Here is a 19143-nt window from a genome sequence, read left to right on the forward strand (position 1 = left end):
GACCTTCCACTACCTTACAATAAAGCATTTATTTTAACTTATAGTTACTTGTCATGACAACCAAAAACAATGTTCAGAATTTATTACATGAAAAAGTAGCTTTATTACTTACAAACCCCACTTTCAAAGACATGTTTACAAGTATGAACTGTACCTAAGTCATGCTCCTTACAAATTAGGATTACATCTTTTTGTTTCCAAGAATGCAGAAAATAAACCTGTGAAAAAAATACTAAAACTAAATAGTACTAAATTGTGCAAAACACTTTGATAGAGTGAATACTACAGTATATATCTATGAAATAGTTAACTAATAAAATTGTCCTACATAGTTTTTAACGAATATATATGATGTGCACCATATATTTATGAAAAAATCTTTGTAAGAAATTGGACAAATAAGTAAGTTCAGTGCATCTCAGGAGACCATAGACTTTGCACCAATTTGTAGAATTTTAATAGTTAACTTTTTCACAGGTATATGGTATGCCCTCTACTTTGTTTAAATATACCCCTTGCATGTTACATCAAAGCTCCTCAATATCTGGGGGACAAAACAAAAGAATTCCGATCTCCTGAGAATTGGAACCTATTGTTTTGTTTCCCAGATTGAGCTGCATTCCATATTGCTGCAAGGGGTCTATAGTACTATGTAGTAAGAATTATTTAGTACATTTTTATGGATTTATTGTGACATGCAATTATATTAATAATCCTTAGCTTTTGATTTTATGTAACATCTAGTTAACCACATCCTTCCATAATATTCTACTTTTACTCATTTATCCAATTTTACAAGACTTTAATAACTGACAACTAAAGTAAACTTGAACTTTTTAAGCACAGTTCAACCTTCATCCTTATATTGTCTTATACATTTTTTTACTCACATTTCTTTGTGACTAAAAAAAGGCAACCTTAGGCATAAATATGTTTTTCCATTTTAAACCATGGGAATAAGCATTTTGTTTGAGTCTATCCATATTCACAAAAAAACAAAGCAATGATACTCTAGGGAATAACACTCTAGTGGTCTGAAATGGAAAAACAATATGCCTAAGGTACGTGTAAAGAGGTCTATCTGCAATATGTGTGTTGTAACTTTTCTGAAGAAATTTATAGCAGATATGATGGCAATGTTGATTATTCTCGACTTTCACATCCCCATAATCCTTTGCATCTTTGGGGGGTAACCAGAGGGTAAAAACCCACTTATTTTGCTTAAGGCTGATCAGACAATGTTGAAAATACCTTGTTTGGTATCCAAAGATAAAATGAAGAAGTAAAAAACAGAAAAAGATAGAAGCTTGAAGACGTTTTAGGTAAATTTTAAAATTTTTTTCGTAAGTCAATACATTTTCTGTAAGACCAAAACTCTTCATGAACTGTACACGCGAAAATAACTTGGAATAAACTGATAATCAGTATTGTACAGATAAAAGCAGGTATAGTATAAATTCAATTAAGAAACCTTTCAATTTGGGACAGTTTTTTGATTGGTTACCCCCCAAAAACGCAAGGCATTATGGGGATGCGAATGTCGAGAATGAAGCATTATTTGGAAAATGTATTCAATCATAGTGGATTTAAAATGCAGAATGCTGAGATGTTGTGCAACAACAAAGAAAATCCTAACAAGCTATAGGTATCAATTACAGTCGTTTGCAACTAAGTGTGAACGCCAGACACTAAAACATGTTCTAACTGGCGGCCGAAACGTTGAGTCAACCAGAACATTTATGTTTTGAAATGATTCGTTGGACGGTTGGGCGCGCAAATTCCATCAGGTACTTCAATCTCGAAAGAATCAAAGTCGTTTTCTCTCCAGTACTTCATGCTTTTGTTTGAAGTAAAGCCTTTTTTTTGAAAATGTGAAGGATACTGAAGGAGATCAGGATCGATTTCTTCTAGAAACTTGCTTATGTCTACTCTTTCGAAAGAATCCATGACCAACACCAACAGATCAACATGCACACATATTTGAACAAACATTGCCATCAGGCTTGCCTTTGGCGCCAAACCTCAACGTTCCTGTTGATTAACTTCAACGTTTCAGCCGCCAGTTAGAACAGGTTTTAGTGTCTGGTGTTCACGCTTAGTTGCAAACGACTGTATAGATGTTCTGCAGGGTTAACCTTTTGGTTTTATGATTAGGATTATTAACCCCCATGTAGTTTCAAGTTAAACATTTGGAACACGTATCGGTCCTGCATAAATGAGTCTCTAATCAGGTTCTATCTACTATGCAGACATTTTTAATTAATAAATTGCAAAATTCCTGCAAATTAGCAAGTTTTGTTAAGGCCGATTTAAACATGGTACAATTTTTCATCACAACTGTCTCACACAACATGCTTAAAGTTGTAGCTGCCATTTACAGTCATATGCAAGTTGTACGGTTGATTTACATGAAGCAATTTCTGTCATCAGTTTGTTGCACATGATATTTGAAAGGAAAAATTTGTGCCATGTAAATCAGCCTTTGCATCATCCACTTTGGGTAGTTAAAATAAAAACAAAATATAAATGATATGCTCTAGACAAGTACTATTACAACTTACAATTATTGACAATAAATCTTCAATTGAGGAAATATTTAGTCTGATCAACCACTACAATTTCTCAGAACATTCCTGGTGTTGTAGTAAAAATAGCTCTAAACCTTTCTATGTTATTTAGCTTTTTTGCAGGGCAAAGCTATATTTCAAGCAACTACTGTATACTAATCATGCTATATAATATTGTACATGAAATTAACTGTATGCAAGACACGACTATAAACTTTCTACATTTGGGATTTTATAAATTTAGGCCTATTTGTGTAAAATAGACTCATTGTAAATATTAATAGTGATTTATATTGATTATTGTTAGTAGCAGATTATATTTATCATTTAACCAATATCAAGTCTATTAAAACCAAAAGTGTACATTTCACGCCGCTGTTATAAAACAATACGAGGCAATACCGCATGGTGAAGATTACAGTGATTGAAATGTCTTGTGAAATAATCATACGTCACAACAATTGTTGAGGTAGCAATTGGCTATGTTTGTGAAATAATAGGATAGTGTGAAAGTTTACTATGTAAGAACATTCCTCAATTACTTTTGCATGATAAACGTAGGATCACGCCACAGAAAAACCACACAGTAAACTAGTCGTTTCTCCCAGTCCTTTGAAATTAAAAACAGAAAACAGATGCCGACCATCTACATTAAAGAATAGACAATTTCTGAGATGTGCGAGCGCTTTCATAAATATTACAGGTGCAGACAATAAGACAAGTCATTTTCAGGCAGTGTGATCAGAAACCACTGAAAACCATAGAGTTAAAGGTGACTTTTAAAACCTTTGGAAAAAAGAATTTGCTTGCGGTGAGCTATATTTTTTCATAAAGCTATTATTTGTTTCCCAACCAAAAGAAACATCAAAGTATTTCTCCGTTAACATAATTTCCAAGCTTTCAAAGCTGTTTTCAGTGTTTCCATGTAGCATGTAATAGTCTTGCCCAAAAACACCTCATTTTTTGAATCTGAGCATGTGATACTTTTGACAGCGCTTGCGCATCTCAAAAAATCTATTGGGATGTGGTGTTTGTTTATTGCCTTGTTAAATACTAAAAAGTTCCCCGTCTTGTAATGGAAGTTATCTGCAGGCATCGATTTCATTACTTGCCACATACAGCTGCACACTTGTTAGTCGATTCTCCTCTTCCTCTGCCTGGTCTTATTGATCGTCGTAGTGATGGATCTCCATATTGGATTCCTGATCCCATTCTGTCTGGGTCAAGTTCACCTATAACATAACACATGTTTCATTAAAGATTAATAGTGTTTCATACTGCTATTTTCATAAACATGCAAACTTGGTAGCTGCGAGCCATAGGCTAAAATTTGGTTTTTCGCTGCTCTCAATCAATTAACTAATCAGTCTATACCTTTCATATTTTTGACTAGCGAGAATAGAATTTAGAATTTAGAGTATCGGCATGCAGCTTACAGCTACCAAGTTCACATGTTTATGAAAATGGAAGAAAGTGCATATAATTTAACCCAAAAGGATGACTCCATAATTTGAAAAGCTGTACCATACAGTATACCTAAATGAAATGGCTGAAACTTATGTAACTTATTATATACCTGTACAAGTATAATATAGATGTATATGGTGTAGGGTATAATAGTCGGTTTAGTACGTGTGTTTGATGATGTTGCCAAGAAAACACCCTTGGACCCAGGAACTTCTTGAGAAAAATAACGAAAGTTTAATTTCTGGCTTAATTTTTTTGAAACCAATTAATGAACTAAATTATCGTTATGACAACAAGTAAAAGTATCAATCCGAAAAGGAATAATAAAGGATTCTCGTTTTGTCTTGAATTATTAATTACAGCCTAGGTCCAAGGGTGTCTCCATTGCAACACAATGTTGTTACTTTTGGTGCTTTTATTGCTTTATTGTTTGATTTAATTGTTGTTTTTATTGTTGATGTTAGGTGTTGTTATCATTGCTGTTACCATTAGAATCATTTGTTGAATCTACTGCTGATGGTGTTGCTGTTGTTACATGTTGTAGTTTTGGTTGTTGTGTTTGTTATTGTTGTTGTTCTTACAGTTTTTATCTATTTGCTTTTGTTATTGTCATATTTTTGCTGTCGTTGTTTTGCATTTACCTGATTCAATTTTATTTAAGATTGTTCTGGAGCACTTGAGGAATGCCTCCTCAACATTTTCACCAGATAGAGCACTTGTCTCTAGAAATATTAATTCTGGGGAAGAAAATAATAAGAAATTAGTGTAATTGTAACATACTAGGTTTTCTAAAAATGGTATGACATAAGATATTCAAATTCTGATCACAAAATAATTTATAAATGAGTTATAGATACAGGTTTTTTTTGGGTTTGGAAAATGATTTTAATCACTTGTTATTCAAAAAAAAAAAAAAATTAACCACTCTACTGCAAAAGGTAATTAGTATCTGGCCAAAATTTTGTCTTCCCCTTTACTTCAGTAGTTGTAATGGTGACAGCTAATTTACATGTATGTCTGCATTGCACTAGTTTGATCAAATTAAAGAGAGATACAGGTTTATTGACAACATTAGAAAAGATATTTTCCGCATTGACCTTGGTTGCAAATAAAAATGAAATGTTTTAAAGAAAAGTTTGTAAATGTAATATAGGTTGTCAAAGGCCTTCAACTTACCATTTTCCTGTGCAAATCTGCTGGCTTCAAGGAAAGTTACTTCCCTGTCTGCATCAAGATCCTTCTTATTTCCAACCAAAATAATCACAATGTTAGGGCTTGCAAGTGTCCTTGCATCTGACAGCCAATTTGACAATGAATTGAAGGTCTCTCGGCTAAAAAGAATAGTTATTGGAAATTAATAACATTTCTGATTTGATTGTCAGGATTTTGTTTTGAAGAGTTCGTGCCAAAAATACTAGTTAGAAAATGAGTTGGAATGATTCTATAATTTTATTATTTATCTTTTTCTTAATATTATCAAATTAGTTATAATTTATTTTAGTCATTTATTCTTTCTAAATGCATGTTTATTCATTGTTAGGTGATTTAGGAGAAAGATACTTCCAGGGCTTAAAATAATAGCTAGTCATTTAATGATATCTGGCCATGTCAAGTCTTTGCCTTATCAGTCATTTTGACCAGTAATGTTAAGCCAGCAATGAGGTATGACAGAGCTAAAGCTTATTTGGCTGGTTATCATGACTGGCAAATGATTGGCTGTTACTTTAAGCCCTGACTTTGTGTAAAGCTTTTCACACCTGTCAGCAACAATTTGATAGAACCTAAGATCCAAGATAAATTTGATCTAACCACTCCATATACACTGTACAGCTGTACCATTATCACAGAATCTAATACTCATGCCCACTCTCTTGACATTCTTGTCATCACTAACAGAAGTTAAAGGGGCCGACATACAATTAATAATAATTAAATTGTCTGTTTTTTTAAAAAGCTGGGTGGCACTTGATAACCAGTGACCAACGGACCTGTGGCCTCATTCTATGATTGAATTGGAATTTAGAAGTTGAACTTTAATTTTTCTCATATTAATTAGTTTTGGTGCAAGTAATTTTATACCAGTTGCTCCATGTTGAGATGACAGAATAAATAGCCCCAAACTGTGAAACTGTGATAAAATGGCTGATGAAGTTCCTATGGATTTGACAGGAGCTTTCGCAGCGAACCTTCACAGCAAGCTAAATTTATGGACCCCTACCTTGAAATGTCATATACCAAGAGAGCACCAGCTGCACCTCTGTAGTAACTTCTGGTGACTGACCTGCAAAACCAAACAAGACAACAATCATAAGTCCTCATAAAAATGTATCCCCAACACAGGGGAAAAAACCGGATTCCCAAATTGGGAATTTGTTGGGAATTTCCTTGAATTCACAACGAATTCCCATCCAATTCCCAGAGAGAACGAAATTGGGAACGTGGCACTGATTCCCAATGTTAGTTTGTTGGGAATTTTGTTTTTCTATTGGATATTAGAAGGAAATTCCCGACAATAAAACACCACCTTGGTGTTCAAATTGGGAATCCAAGGAAATTCCCAACAATTCCCAATTTGGGAATCCAGTTTTTTTCCCTGTGCAAATGCACCTTTACAATTATATTTCATTTCAGTAGAATTAAAATAGCATTTTTCACAGATGACATGCATCATGGGATTGAAATGCAGACAAGCCAAGCCCAGCGCACATTCTAAAATGGTGCTATGATGTTATTTTGTTGTCTTAATTGTTGTTTTCATTTCCTGGAAAACAGTTACTAGCATGCTTTTTTGACTGAAATGCACCTTCTTTTCCATGCAGTAATCAAACCCTTTGTTGATGAAGTTTGTTCACATATCAATCCCACAAGGCTTTGTGATATCAATTTTATCAGTATCTGTGAAAAGCTATATTTCTCATTGCTTAATACTGACCTAAATCGTTCTTGTCCGGCAGTGTCCCAGATCTGAAGCTTCACAGACTTCCCTCCAACATTAATAATCTTGGATCCAAACTCAACTCCAATAGTATGGCTTGAGTCTTGCTTGACTGTTCAGTGATTGAAAGAATATTGTCAAGAATATCAGTTGCATTAAAAAACAATTATCAATCAGTACTAGCTGTATATCACCACCCTTCTTGCTTCAATGCACAAGCATTTCAAGATGGCACATGGGGAAGTGCCGTGAAGGGGACTATTTAGTTGCCAGGACAAAATAATGTTGTTGATAAAGATTTTAATCTACACGCATAAGTCACAATTTCTAGCCCTTTCACTTTTTCTTTTTCTTTTTCTTTTTTTTTTTTGGTTTGGTGTGTAATGAACAGCTGCTTTTAACAAAAAGCTGTCGCTAGATATTAACTTTTACATTACTTGTTAATTTACTAATTTGTATTAATTTTTGACTTGGTCTAATAGGGCCAATGAAAATACGGCAAGACTTACATAAAGTTTCCAAAAGCAATTATGCATGTTTTCATGCAATGACTTCTACATATGGCAGTGATTAGTGTATCTCATTTAAGCTACATTAAAATTAAACCATGCAGTACGATTCAACCAAAAAGCAGGATGGTACTCTATGGAAGACCAACCACATTACCAATAAAAAAACAATGCAATGAAAATAGACAAATCAGTAATCAGTTAAGGTGACTGCCTACTTTTGGAAATTGATTTAAGCTTTTTTTAAAACTTTGATTTTCCGAATTGAAATTTAATGCTGATTCCAAATCTGGAAAGAAAAATAGGGTGTCCCGAGCTCGTTTTTGAGATAATCAGCATATAATGGAAGCCTACGCATGAGCTTTTGGAGTAAAAATTGCGCTACTGGAAGTGATTAGAAAAAAATTAAGATTAATAAGATAATAGTTATTTGCAGACTATATGATTGCACGAACGAAGGCTAGTCAATCCTTCTACAAAAATACATGGATATTTTCGACAAAAAGACAGAAAGATACGTTGATTTGTCATATTTTGTAGTTTTGGTGCTCTTAAAAAATCTCAAAGTCGAACAAAAATCCCTACAAAAATCTATTTTTTCACGTGTTCCTAATTTAAACTTTTCCTAAAATGTTGATATGACCTAGATTTTTAGGAGTTTTTTCGAATGATCTATCAAAAAATATAGAGTCCCGTGCAAAATTTGAGGGTTTTGCTCCGTTGAAGCTCAAAACGCGTATGGTTCTTCAATAAAATCTTGTAGATTTTTCAGCAGTTTCTGAGCGCGCGCACATCGTGGGCTCAAATCGAACGTTCAAAAATAGGCAGCCACCTTAAGCTTAGCAAAAAAATCATTATCTAGTCAAAATAGAGTGCTTTTAGTCTCACTGTTGAATAGTTAGATAAATTTATCTAACTTAGATAACTATTCAGTTGACATCACCTAAAATAGTAAAAGCGCGCCAAATAACGGTCATGATAATCCGGGGGGTTGTTTTACCAGAGAATGAGTGAATAGACATCCATTTGTATCATCGTTTCTCCCCCTGATCTCAGTAGCTGTTTACTCATAGTTTCAAATTTAGCCAACATCACCTAAAATAGTAAATAACTTATCTAATTTAGTTGACGTCAACTATTCAACAGTGAGACTAAAAGCACTCTACAGGGCTTATTTAAAGTGCGTAGCTGTCATTAGAAAATCTAGTTTTACATAATTAAGCTTAAATTTTATAAACTTAAGCATAAGTTATTTGAAGGTCTAATAATATTTCATGAGTAGAAATGCTGTTCTTCGACTTGAAAATGATTAAATAACGACAGCATTCGCAGATAAGTAGGACGTAAAGCTAAGAAGGAAAAAAGGTTCCGAGATGACACGATAGTAAAAATTATGAGATTTCTTACCAGTTTTTAGAGTGACTGGCTTAAAAAACACCAACGTCAAGAGGAGGAAGAGTCAAATTACAGAGACTGACGATTATTTTTCCTAAATACTTACATTTGCCTTCGATAAACTGGTGCAGAATGCACGATTTGCCGGTGCCAGCGCTTCCAATCACCAGAAATTTGAAGAGGAAGTCTAAAAAAGGACAAGACGAAGAGGTGATATTTTTCCCAAACATGGCGGCTTAACAGATGACAAATAACACATAAAACGAACGTCATTCCCCTTAAATACGTTATCACTTTGGCTCAATAAAATCCTAACTTACCGTAAGTCTCTGACATGTCAAAGAAAGTGTTTATGAAGCGCTTAGATCGCTGGAAATTTAATCCAAGGTTTTTCAAAGTTTCTGCTCTTCTCTAAATATTCTCCTATTGCTGTATTTACCCAGGGTTCAATGCACAAACGTACTAAAACTGGTTCGACCGGGGAGGGGTCAGTATATTTTTGCACTGTAAAAATATTAACTCCTCTCGGTTCCGTTTTATGCTAGCATATTTACTTCTCCAACCTACAAATTCATTACGATGAATTTTATTATGTGATTTCCTTAAGAAATTCTTTCGTTCTTTTTTTTTTTTTTTTTTTTTTTTTTTTTTTTTGGTAAATTTGCTACTCTAGCAACGAACGGCATGGCGAAAAAAGGAGAAAAAATTATTAAAGTTTTGAACGAATTTTAGTCATTGCAAGTTTGATTTTTTTCCTTTGCAGATAGTAGAATATATATCGGTGCTCGCTAAACGTTTAAGCTTGGGTTGCCTGTGTTGTTTGTTAGTTGGTCAAATTTTCCCTACCCCCTCCGGTGCGGAGTCCAATATTACCCAAGATGCACTTTAATCGGAAGTGGCGGCCATGAGAGGAGATTACGTCGTTCTTTGGTTTATAAAGAAAATTTGAATCAAGATGGAGCTTCGTAACCGAAAAACAGACTCTGGAGGTAATCATGTTATTAATGCTGTATCCCTCTGTGTTCCCAATTTAATCTGTTTTATTGTCAAATCAGGAAATTCTGACAGTGAAGGGGAATTTAGTGGCAAATTGCTTGGGAATCGTCCGATTCCTATAGTCGTTGCAACAGAAGAACATGCGTTTGACTTGGACGAAGAAGCTCTTGCTAAGATTTTACTCGATGATAAAATAAAGGATAAGAAATTCGCTGTCATTTCCGTAGCTGGTGCTTTTAGGAAAGGCAAATCGTTCCTTTTGGATTTCTTCCTGCGTTATTTAGATCGCAAGGTAAGGGCGGTTCTTTTTCTTCTACTGTTCTGTTTTTACACTCGTAAAGCGCCAAAAATTAAAATTTTTCATAAACAAACCGATTCTTTTAAATATTCCTTGGCTTCCCGACAAAAACTTAACATTTTGATCTTCTATCCCCTTCATTTCCACATTGTTTTAACTTATTATTCTCTAACTAACAGAGAACAACTATATAATTTGAAAGATTTTAGTTATAATACATGTAAATGCTACAAGCAGTGACGCGTTCAATTATTCAATTATGGCTTTCTGTCAAAAAACGAGACAATATTGATTCAGCCCTCGAAAATCTGAATAAACTCACCCATGTTCTTTCTACATTCTGTATTTTTTCTATTTAAATTTTGAAAATACTAGCCAACCATTTGTCTTTATTTTACTTCGATATTATAGCATTTGAAATCACCCAAATAAGCTTAAATCTTTTATAATACCAATGTTTGCACTTCAGAAAATCACTGTTTGTTTCCTTATTTCTTATTAATTTGGCATTTCCTGCCGATATATTGCATTTGATATGGTTAAGAAGTTAAGTTTATTAAATGCAATACATTTTGTGCTTTTTCAAGAGTTTTAAAATTTAGGTGGAATTTGTACATTGAACTGCAACCTTTAAAAATATTGTCGTTCTGTTCTGTTTAGAGAAAAGTAAGACAAGGCTGAATATTAGAACCAAGTTTCAAAATTATAAGGATTTAATATTTAAGATATATTGTTGTGATAATTACAATTATATGAATTTCAATGAATGAATGAATTTCAATGAATGGAAAATTCAGTAATGGAGCATAGTTGATATAGAAAAAGAGCCTTATGGGAGATAAAATATTATCCTTGCATAAGGACTATTTGGGTAATAAAGAAGGAAAGATCTTAAGGGTTGTTAACTCAACTCTAGCCATTAGCTCTTGATTATAAACGTACTGATACTATATAGGATATCCATTAGGACTGGCTAGGTAATACGGGGAGCTCTGGAAGTGTTGTTGCTGTACAGACACACCAACTTAACCAGGACCACTTGAACAAAACTGACCAATCAGATAACAGTAAACTAGACAGAGATTAAACTGATAACAGTGTTAGCCAATCAGAATATTCATATTCTCATGCTCTTATTATATTGATTTGTATCTAATTGGCTGGGTAAAAATGTTGCAATATGATTGGTTAATGATACTCGTTGTACGTAATCAAAGTGGTCCACAGAAACTTGACACTGGGTACATAACAATAGCGCAGCACACTGATTCTAAAAGTAGGGTTGTTAATAACCAAACCCTAGCTTCATAACAATAATTGATTATAATATTATCCTGATACTATATAGGATGTCCATGAGGACTGGCTCGGTAATGAGAGGGAAGCTCTGGAAGGGTTCTCATGGAGAGGAGGATCAGAAAGAGATACCACAGGAATATTATTGTGGAGTAAACCTTATATATGTACTTTACCTAATGGAGAAGAGGTAATCCATAGTAACATCTTGACATGTTATTATAAAATAATTGGGATACTACGCGCGCTATGATTGGTCGAAAACCATGTTTGATGAGAGTATCAAAACACGCTATTGTCATTTTTAATCTATCGCGTGCGCTCATTGGTCATGAGAATAAGAATAAGACGGCACGTAGGGAGAATTTACTTAGACTTTGCTTTTTTTCGATCTTTTCGTGCGTTTGTTATTTCATAAAACAAATCAAAAACAGTTTTTATCTGTTAATTCAATGTTCAGTATTTTTTGCCATATGTTTAGATATGCCATGGCACTTAAAGGAAAGAAATTGTGAGAGCTACCAAGATTTGAGTATCAGATCCATAGCTAATAATTATTACAAGACTTCTTAGAATGAAGCTAGAACAATATGACTTAAGTTCTAGATAAATATAAGTTTTAGTTTGTTCACTTCAAGGTTTCCCAACCATTATCAATGGTAAGTCCCAAAATGTTAGAGATAGCCATTTATACATGTCGATCAAGAAAGAAAATGTGAAAACAATATGTTAAATACCATGGCATAATGCTCTTAAATTTCAGGCCTCACATCATCACTAATTTTTGCCTTTTTAAATCATCCTCTACAAATCCTCTGCTAAATAGGTTTTAGTCTAGACATTAGCATGTTGATGCTGTGTTTTGATTTCTTGTTTCTTATAAAATAAATCACTTTATTTAAGAGTCTAGTTGTTCTAGCGCTTTCGCACTAATTGGGGACACTTTTCACTCACATGCGCTTCTACTACATTCATTATTCTAACGCTCAGCTCACATTTTTTATTTTGTACATTTAGGTGGTTGTTCTTCTGATGGATACTCAAGGCGCATTCGATAGTTCATCTACTGTCAAAGACTGTGCTACTATCTTTGCTCTTAGTACAATGACATGTTCTACTCAGGTGAGGACACAGTCCATCTAAACAATAAACAATGTAAAGTTGCCTTTTTATTTAAATCAAATATCTTATCTTATAATCAACAAGTCATGGTTCATTGAAACAAGTTCAAGCTGAAGTTTGTACCAACTTGTTGGGAATTTGTGATTGATTACTACGGAATCAGGGCCAAAGTTTATTATACCGCTATTCCAAAACTATTTTGTGTCAAGGTTTTGTTTCATGATTTTTTTCTTACCGTGCTTGAAATGTATTTCTTCATATTTATATACTATGCTTAACACTTGAGTAAGAAATAAGACAGTTTTGAGATGTACATTTCACCGTGAAAACTATGTTGTTAGGGGCAACGGCATACTATTATGAGGTAATCTCAAAAAATCTCAAAAAAATGGACATAACTCGACAAGGCAGAACGTTTCAGAGAGGTCTTCCTCTTTCAGAAGGTTTGAGAACTTCCATCATTGATGAAATAGTAGGGAATGGAGGAGATACTGTATATAATTATATTGGCTACTTTTCTGGATGATTTTCAGCTGCAGGAAGGAAGTAACCTTGCACTGTTGCCCCTAGCAACATAGTAGTTTTGACGGCAAAATCTTAAAACTGTCTCGTTTCTTACTCAAGATATAAATGTAGTATGTAAGCACAGAAGAAACTATACCAGAAAATTTGTTTGTTCAATAATAAATTCCATATTGGTGTGACCTTTTGCTCGATTGCATTGACATAAGGATTTTGGGTTTGACATACAGCATCCAACAAAACCTTTAAGCTGCCATTGGATACATGTTGCATTTTTTTTTTGTTTTTTTTTTTTGTTTTTTTGTTGTTTAGCACTGGTAATGGGTTGCAAATGACTGATAAGTATTTTTTAATGTTTTATCAAATATTTACTTGTCAATAATATATTCCAGGTATACAATTTATCACAAAATATACAAGAAGATGATCTACAGCACTTGCAGGTTGGTTGCTATTAATCAAGACGTTTTTATGTGAAAGATACATTCCCCCCCCCCCCCCCCCCCCCAGATTTTATGTTTTCCTTTGTGTACTAAGGATATATTTTTCTTGTGATTTTAGTTGTTTACAGAATATGGTAAATTGGCCATGGAGAGCAATGATGTAAAGCCTTTCCAGGTGAATATCATATTACTATCATGATTGTTGAAGTGACGAGCAAAGTTTGCTGTCTGGTTAACCAACTAGCATTTCATTGATGGCCAATCATAGAATTGCTGTTAAAAAAAACAATATCTTTAGGGAGATTTTAGACTAAATTAGTTATCTTAAATACCTTATTCTCTAAAATCTTTAATTCAGTCCAAAATCTCCTTCAAAATATATTTTTTATTGCAGTCCTTTGATTGATGGTCTTTGAAATATATGAGTCTGAAATATGTGAGTTGGTATATGAGACATCAAACATCACGGTTTGCACTTCGACAATAAGTAAATGTAATAGGACTCCATGCTGTCCAATTAAGAAATAATTGGACGAGGAAAATTCCAAGGACTGACAAAATTGGATGAGGCCGTAGGCCGAGTCCAATTTGGTAGTCAGAGGAATTTTTCAAGTCTAATTATTTCTTGATTGGGGAGCATGAAATCCCATTACCTATTAATTATATAGCTGACTAATTAATCCCATATCAACAAGACCTGTCCAATTAATGATGGTAATTGAACTGAGTGGAGTGCAATTTGGACCAAAATCATACGAGTGATTACAAAATTGCACAACCGCGTAGCGGGAGTGCAATTTGTTAATCACAAGTATGATTTTGGTCCAAAATTGCACTCCACTCAGTTCAATTACCACTTAATCATATCCTTTTCGTAATCATACGCAAGAAAAAGACACAATAAAGAATGCAGAATAATCAATTTAATGTAGTAGAAGAAGTAAATCAATCAGGTTTTTCATGGTATAAAATAAACGATTTATCAGCAAATCATTAAATATTCATAAATAATGCTAATCATTCTCTTCTCTGATTGGCTGAACATAAGAATTCTGTTCTGTGATTGGCTCTTTCAAAAAGATGCGATTAAGAGCTCAAAAGGATGCGATTAAGAGCTCCTAAGGATGCAATTTGGGAATTAATCACACTCCTTTGAACCAATCAGATTGCAAGATTTGGTAGTGATTACAAAAAGGATATGATTAAGAAAAATAATTGGACAGTTACCTATATGGGATCAATGAGAAGCTGTATAATTATAGCAGTAATAATCTATAATAATATATGATAATATAATAATAGTAATAATCTATTCTCAGACTTTATGGCCAAGTTTTTTGCCATATACCAACAACCATTCCAAAATATCTCTCAAATTTTAGTTCAAAATATCTGTCCTGTTTTTACTGTCATTTCTTTCCTTTCAATTTCTTCCAATCTCTTCCCTTCATTTTCCTTTTATAATTACTTTTATTTTATTTCTTCCTTTTCCTTTTCCTAGTGGGATGGGGATGTGAAATAGTACTAAATTATACTTTTCAGCTTATCCCCTGGCTTAGTTGAATATGATTTTTTACATTTTTACACTGTATCGCAAAGAAAGATAATGTCTCATTAAACAAAGGAGTATTGTCTCAATTTAGAAACGTTATTCAATTCCCAGAGTCTGCTGTTCTTAGTCAGAGATTGGAGCTTTCCTTATGAAGCTGACTATGGCCAAAAAGGAGGTGAAGCTATCCTTGAACGCAGACTAAAGTTATCAGAGAAACAGCACCCAGAACTGCAGCAAGTACGAAGACATGTGAGGGAGTGCTTTGATAAGATTGGGTGCTATCTGATGCCGCATCCTGGACTTAGAGTTGCTACAAACCCTACTTTTGATGGTCGGTTAGAAGGTAAGGAAATATCATTGTTTAACATAGTCACATTATAGGTAAAACAGTTGATGTGTGTATTCTAGATAATACATTATGAATGTCTGAATTTATTAAATCATCCATCCATCCATCCAACCCTCCCTCCCTCCCTCCCTCCCTCCATCCATCCATCCATCCATCCATATCAACACTACTACCCACAGACTAATGCCCACTTATCCATCTATCTATTTGTCCAATATTTAATTTATTCTGACTTCTAAGTCTTCATCATTGTTTTCTTCCTTTCAGATATTGATTATGAGTTCAAAAAGCAACTAAAAGAGTTGATTCCTTCACTCTTGGCACCTGAAAACCTTGTATTAAAAGGTATTAATGGTGAAGAAGTGACTTGTAGAGGACTGATGGAATACTTCAAGGTACAAAACCCTAATATCCATCTAGCTTTACCTTGAAATACCCTTAAACAGAGAATTAACAGAGAGAGGGGTGCACCCTTCTTCCCCCAAAGAAAAGATTCAGACAATCTCTTTCCAATTACCATCGATTTTCTTTTCATTTTAGCTATTTACCTAGGTTAGCCTATATATAGTTATTGTAAATAGCGTGCGTCTGCAAATATGTTAATTTGTTATAAATACTCAAGGTACAATTTGTCTGTGATGTTAAATAAATGAATATATTTCAGATAAGCTCAACCTTAAAGTATAACTATTTTTGCAGGCTTACATGAAGATATTTCAAGGTGATGAACTGCCTCAGCCAAAGTCAATGTTACTGGTGAGATATATTTGATTTAAATGTGTCTTTGACATCATTTTGTCCTTGAACAAAAAATCTAAATTCCTGAGGGGCTTTCAGCACACAACTTCTTGAGTAACATCCAGACTCTCTCAACACTTAGTAACAGGATTTAGTGATAAGTTGTAAATGGTATCTTTTTCTCATAGCAGTTTTCAATTCATGGTTCAGACTCCCCTTAGTTACCGTTGCTATGTCCCACAAGCTAAACAAATTATCTAAAATATCTCAGAATTTAAAACTCTGATCTCAGAAAATAGATTATAAATAATTATTGTTTCATAGTTTACTGTGCTGTGAAAAGAATAGAAAATTGCCTTGTATCCTCGCAGTACTCTTAAAACAAATACTTTGTAGTTGTTTGTGGGACTAGATTTTAATTCCATTGGGAAAACTGCTGCAACAGTGATTGGTTCGCTATAGTCTGAGTGTGACATGAATATTATGCAAAATTTGCAGTTAATCATCCTGCACATGGCAATTGTTTTTTTCGCCTCTGTCAATCAAAAATAGCCAGTTGGTGCCTTTAACATTTTTGGACTGGCAGCAGATACAAACCAATTTCCAACTTCCAAATTCAACTACAGAGTCTGGTTATAAAAATGAAAATGACAGTAAGTTCAAACTTGTCTAAGTTGGCTTCCTTGTTTGTTTGAACTAGGCCACAGCAGAGGCTAACAATCTGGCAGCTCTAGCCGCATCCAAGGATGCCTACAACAAAGAGATGGAAACAGTAAGTAATTTGAGGGTTGGAACTTGGAGTTTTTTCTTTCTTTCTTTTTTTCTTTTGGAACTTGGAGTTAAAACAAGGCTACTTTTTGGGATCGAATTGAAAGTTATGAATGCTTAACTTGTTAACTTGTGGTGCAAAACTAGAAAGAGCAGAGCATTTTTGAAATTTTTCCCATTTGTTAATTTACATATTTTATATATGATATTCATTCATATTTTTCAAGTTTTCTTTATTTATATTTGCTTATTATTATTCAATATCGTTTAGTTTTTCATTTATGTGCAAATATTTAATTGTTTGACCGTTCGGTCATTCACTCTGTCTCATCCATCCATATATCCAATAATCCATTAATCCATTCATCCATCCATCTATCCATATATCCAATCTTCCATTCATTCATCCATCCATTCATCCAATCTTCCATTCATTCATCCATTCATTCATTTATAGACCGTTCTCTCAAGGTTGCGTGCGCATCCAACTTGACGGGCGACAAACATGAAAAACGCAAATTCAGTAAAATCGAGAAGCCAGTTTTATATTCAAAGAGGAGAATAATCAATTTTATGAATTCTTATCGAAAAAAAATTAATAGTAATGTATGATAACTCTCATTATAAAGCTCCTACATTAGTACATTATCTTTCCTTTAGATATGTGGAGGTGACATGCCTTACATGGCACCAAATGAACTGGAAAACAGGCACAACCTTCTACGCATTTCGGCCCTAGAGCTCTTCCATAAGACGCGCAAGATGGGCGGTGAATCCTTCTGCCAAGAGTACGCCGCACGACTTGAGCGAGAAATTGAAGAAATTTATGAAAACTTTGTAAAACAGAACGACAGCAAGAATATCTTCAATGCGGGACGTACACCAGCCATCCTTATTACTGTCATCATTATCAGCTATTTGTTTTCAAGCTTTTTCAATTCGATTGGTTTGTCGTCGTTCACACGCATGTGTAACCTGATTGTATTGTTGGGCGTCATTATGATGCTCGTCTGGTTCTATATTCGCTTCACTGGAGAGTTTAGGGAGATTGCGGCGAGACTAGATCATCTGGCTGAATTGATCTGGGACGAGGTAAATATGCACATTTCATGTTGTTGCCAATGCTGATTGGCTGAGGCCAAATATGTTTCTGTTTCTGCTCTCTCTTCTGATTGGCTCAAGTTTTCAAACGTCGTGATTGGCTAACTTCACAAAAATGGCCCCGAAAGGAGCCTGCTAGTTTGATCGTTATTTATCTTCGCTCCAAGTTAATTCCTACTTTTTCCTTGCCTTGCAGACTTTCATACCTCTCTACAATGTTATTCTACAACGTGGAGTCCAAGCCGTGACAACTACAGCTACCAACCAGATGACTTCAAAAAAGAAAAAATAAACTCACTTTGATTGACTTCAGTTGTACAAAACTAAAGATACCAAATACTGGACATACCATACAATGTAAATACTTTGTTGCTTGAAAATTGAAATACTTATTAGAATTAGTAGAAGCCAATAATATGTCGGAAGCCAGTTCAGTGCTGGCCTTACTAGAGACCGGTTTCAGCAATTCTCAGAGCCGTTCAACTCAGAGGACAAAACAATGATTTTTAGTTCTCATGAGAGTAAGGTTATGTATTTTCGTCCTTTGAATTGGGCTGCATTGGGAATATCCTGTAACGAGTCTATAGAAAACCAGTTCACTGCATGGTTGGATACCATTTCAGTGTCAGACTTAAATTTATCTTACATTCAGCAAATAATCAGACTTGAACAGGTCTTTCGGTTTAAATATCAAAAGCCAGGCAAGCTAGCTACTCGTATGATTTAAATGCTCAGCAAAACCTTGAGAGCGAATGTCTATGTTTAGTTCTTGTAGGCTCGGTCTATTTTATTGCCCGTTAACCTGTTTCATCAGATAATTTGTGAATAAAATGTTATAATAAAACAGTTATTATTTAGTCCTATCTTGCTTCCCCTTGTAGCTGCCAATAACACGATGACAATGATGATGACGACGATGATGATTATGGTGATGATGACGATGAAGATGAAGATGACGATAGTGTTGATGATGAGGGTGATGAAGGTGATGATGACGAAGGTGGTGATGACGATGATGGTAGTTCATTCATAATGATAACTTTGTTCGGTAGCAGAAAAAGGACACCAGTTTTTGCAGCGTTATA

At 34.3% G+C, this 19143-nt stretch overlaps 2 protein-coding genes across 2 annotated transcripts; one reads left to right on the plus strand and one right to left on the minus strand.

The window, feature by feature from the left end:
• Nucleotides 1-65: 65 nt before the first annotated feature.
• LOC116294517 (ras-related protein Rab-4B) lies at nucleotides 66-9325 on the minus strand. Its single transcript, XM_031702145.2, has 7 exons — nucleotides 9194-9325; nucleotides 8980-9060; nucleotides 6967-7081; nucleotides 6253-6315; nucleotides 5211-5365; nucleotides 4676-4771; nucleotides 66-3799 (listed from the first exon to the last, which is right to left on the minus strand). The coding sequence occupies exons 1-7, from the start codon at nucleotides 9207-9209 to the stop codon at nucleotides 3672-3674; spliced, it is 654 nt and encodes a 217-aa protein (XP_031558005.1). The 5' UTR covers nucleotides 9210-9325; the 3' UTR covers nucleotides 66-3671.
• A 431-nt stretch (nucleotides 9326-9756) lies between these two features.
• On the plus strand, nucleotides 9757-18908 carry LOC116294503 (atlastin-2-like). Its single transcript, XM_089023973.1, has 12 exons — nucleotides 9757-9862; nucleotides 9929-10161; nucleotides 11516-11653; nucleotides 12481-12585; nucleotides 13500-13550; nucleotides 13669-13725; nucleotides 15214-15445; nucleotides 15719-15846; nucleotides 16151-16207; nucleotides 16890-16961; nucleotides 17618-18049; nucleotides 18255-18908. Exons 1-12 carry the CDS (start codon nucleotides 9829-9831, stop codon nucleotides 18348-18350), a joined length of 1635 nt encoding a protein of 544 aa, XP_088880099.1. The 5' UTR covers nucleotides 9757-9828; the 3' UTR covers nucleotides 18351-18908.
• The last annotated feature ends 235 nt before the right edge of the window (nucleotides 18909-19143 follow it).

This window comes from Actinia tenebrosa, unplaced genomic scaffold (genome assembly GCF_029948245.1).
Source record: "Actinia tenebrosa isolate PJP-AT-01 unplaced genomic scaffold, QUT_ActTen_1.0 PGA_scaffold8__29_contigs__length_14323225, whole genome shotgun sequence".
In the NCBI taxonomy this organism is placed as follows: domain Eukaryota; kingdom Metazoa; phylum Cnidaria; class Anthozoa; order Actiniaria; family Actiniidae; genus Actinia; species Actinia tenebrosa.

What these genes read in the sequence shown, in the direction of transcription:
- LOC116294503 (XM_089023973.1), top strand. Translation starts at nt 9,829, where the DNA reads ATGGAGCTTCGTAACCGAAAAACAGACTCTGGAG. An exon ending in GACTGATGGAATACTTCAAG is followed by an intron (nt 15,847 to 16,150) that starts GTACAAAACCCT and finishes CTATTTTTGCAG; the next exon opens with GCTTACATGAAGATATTTCA. An exon ending in CTGAATTGATCTGGGACGAG is followed by an intron (nt 18,050 to 18,254) that starts GTAAATATGCAC and finishes CTTGCCTTGCAG; the next exon opens with ACTTTCATACCTCTCTACAA.
- LOC116294517 (XM_031702145.2), bottom strand. An exon ending in CCAGTTTATCGAAGGCAAAT is followed by an intron (nt 7,082 to 8,979) that starts GTAAGTATTTAG and finishes ATCACTGAACAG; the next exon opens with TCAAGCAAGACTCAAGCCAT. An exon ending in TTGGTATATGACATTTCAAG is followed by an intron (nt 5,366 to 6,252) that starts GTAGGGGTCCAT and finishes TATTCTTTTTAG; the next exon opens with CCGAGAGACCTTCAATTCAT.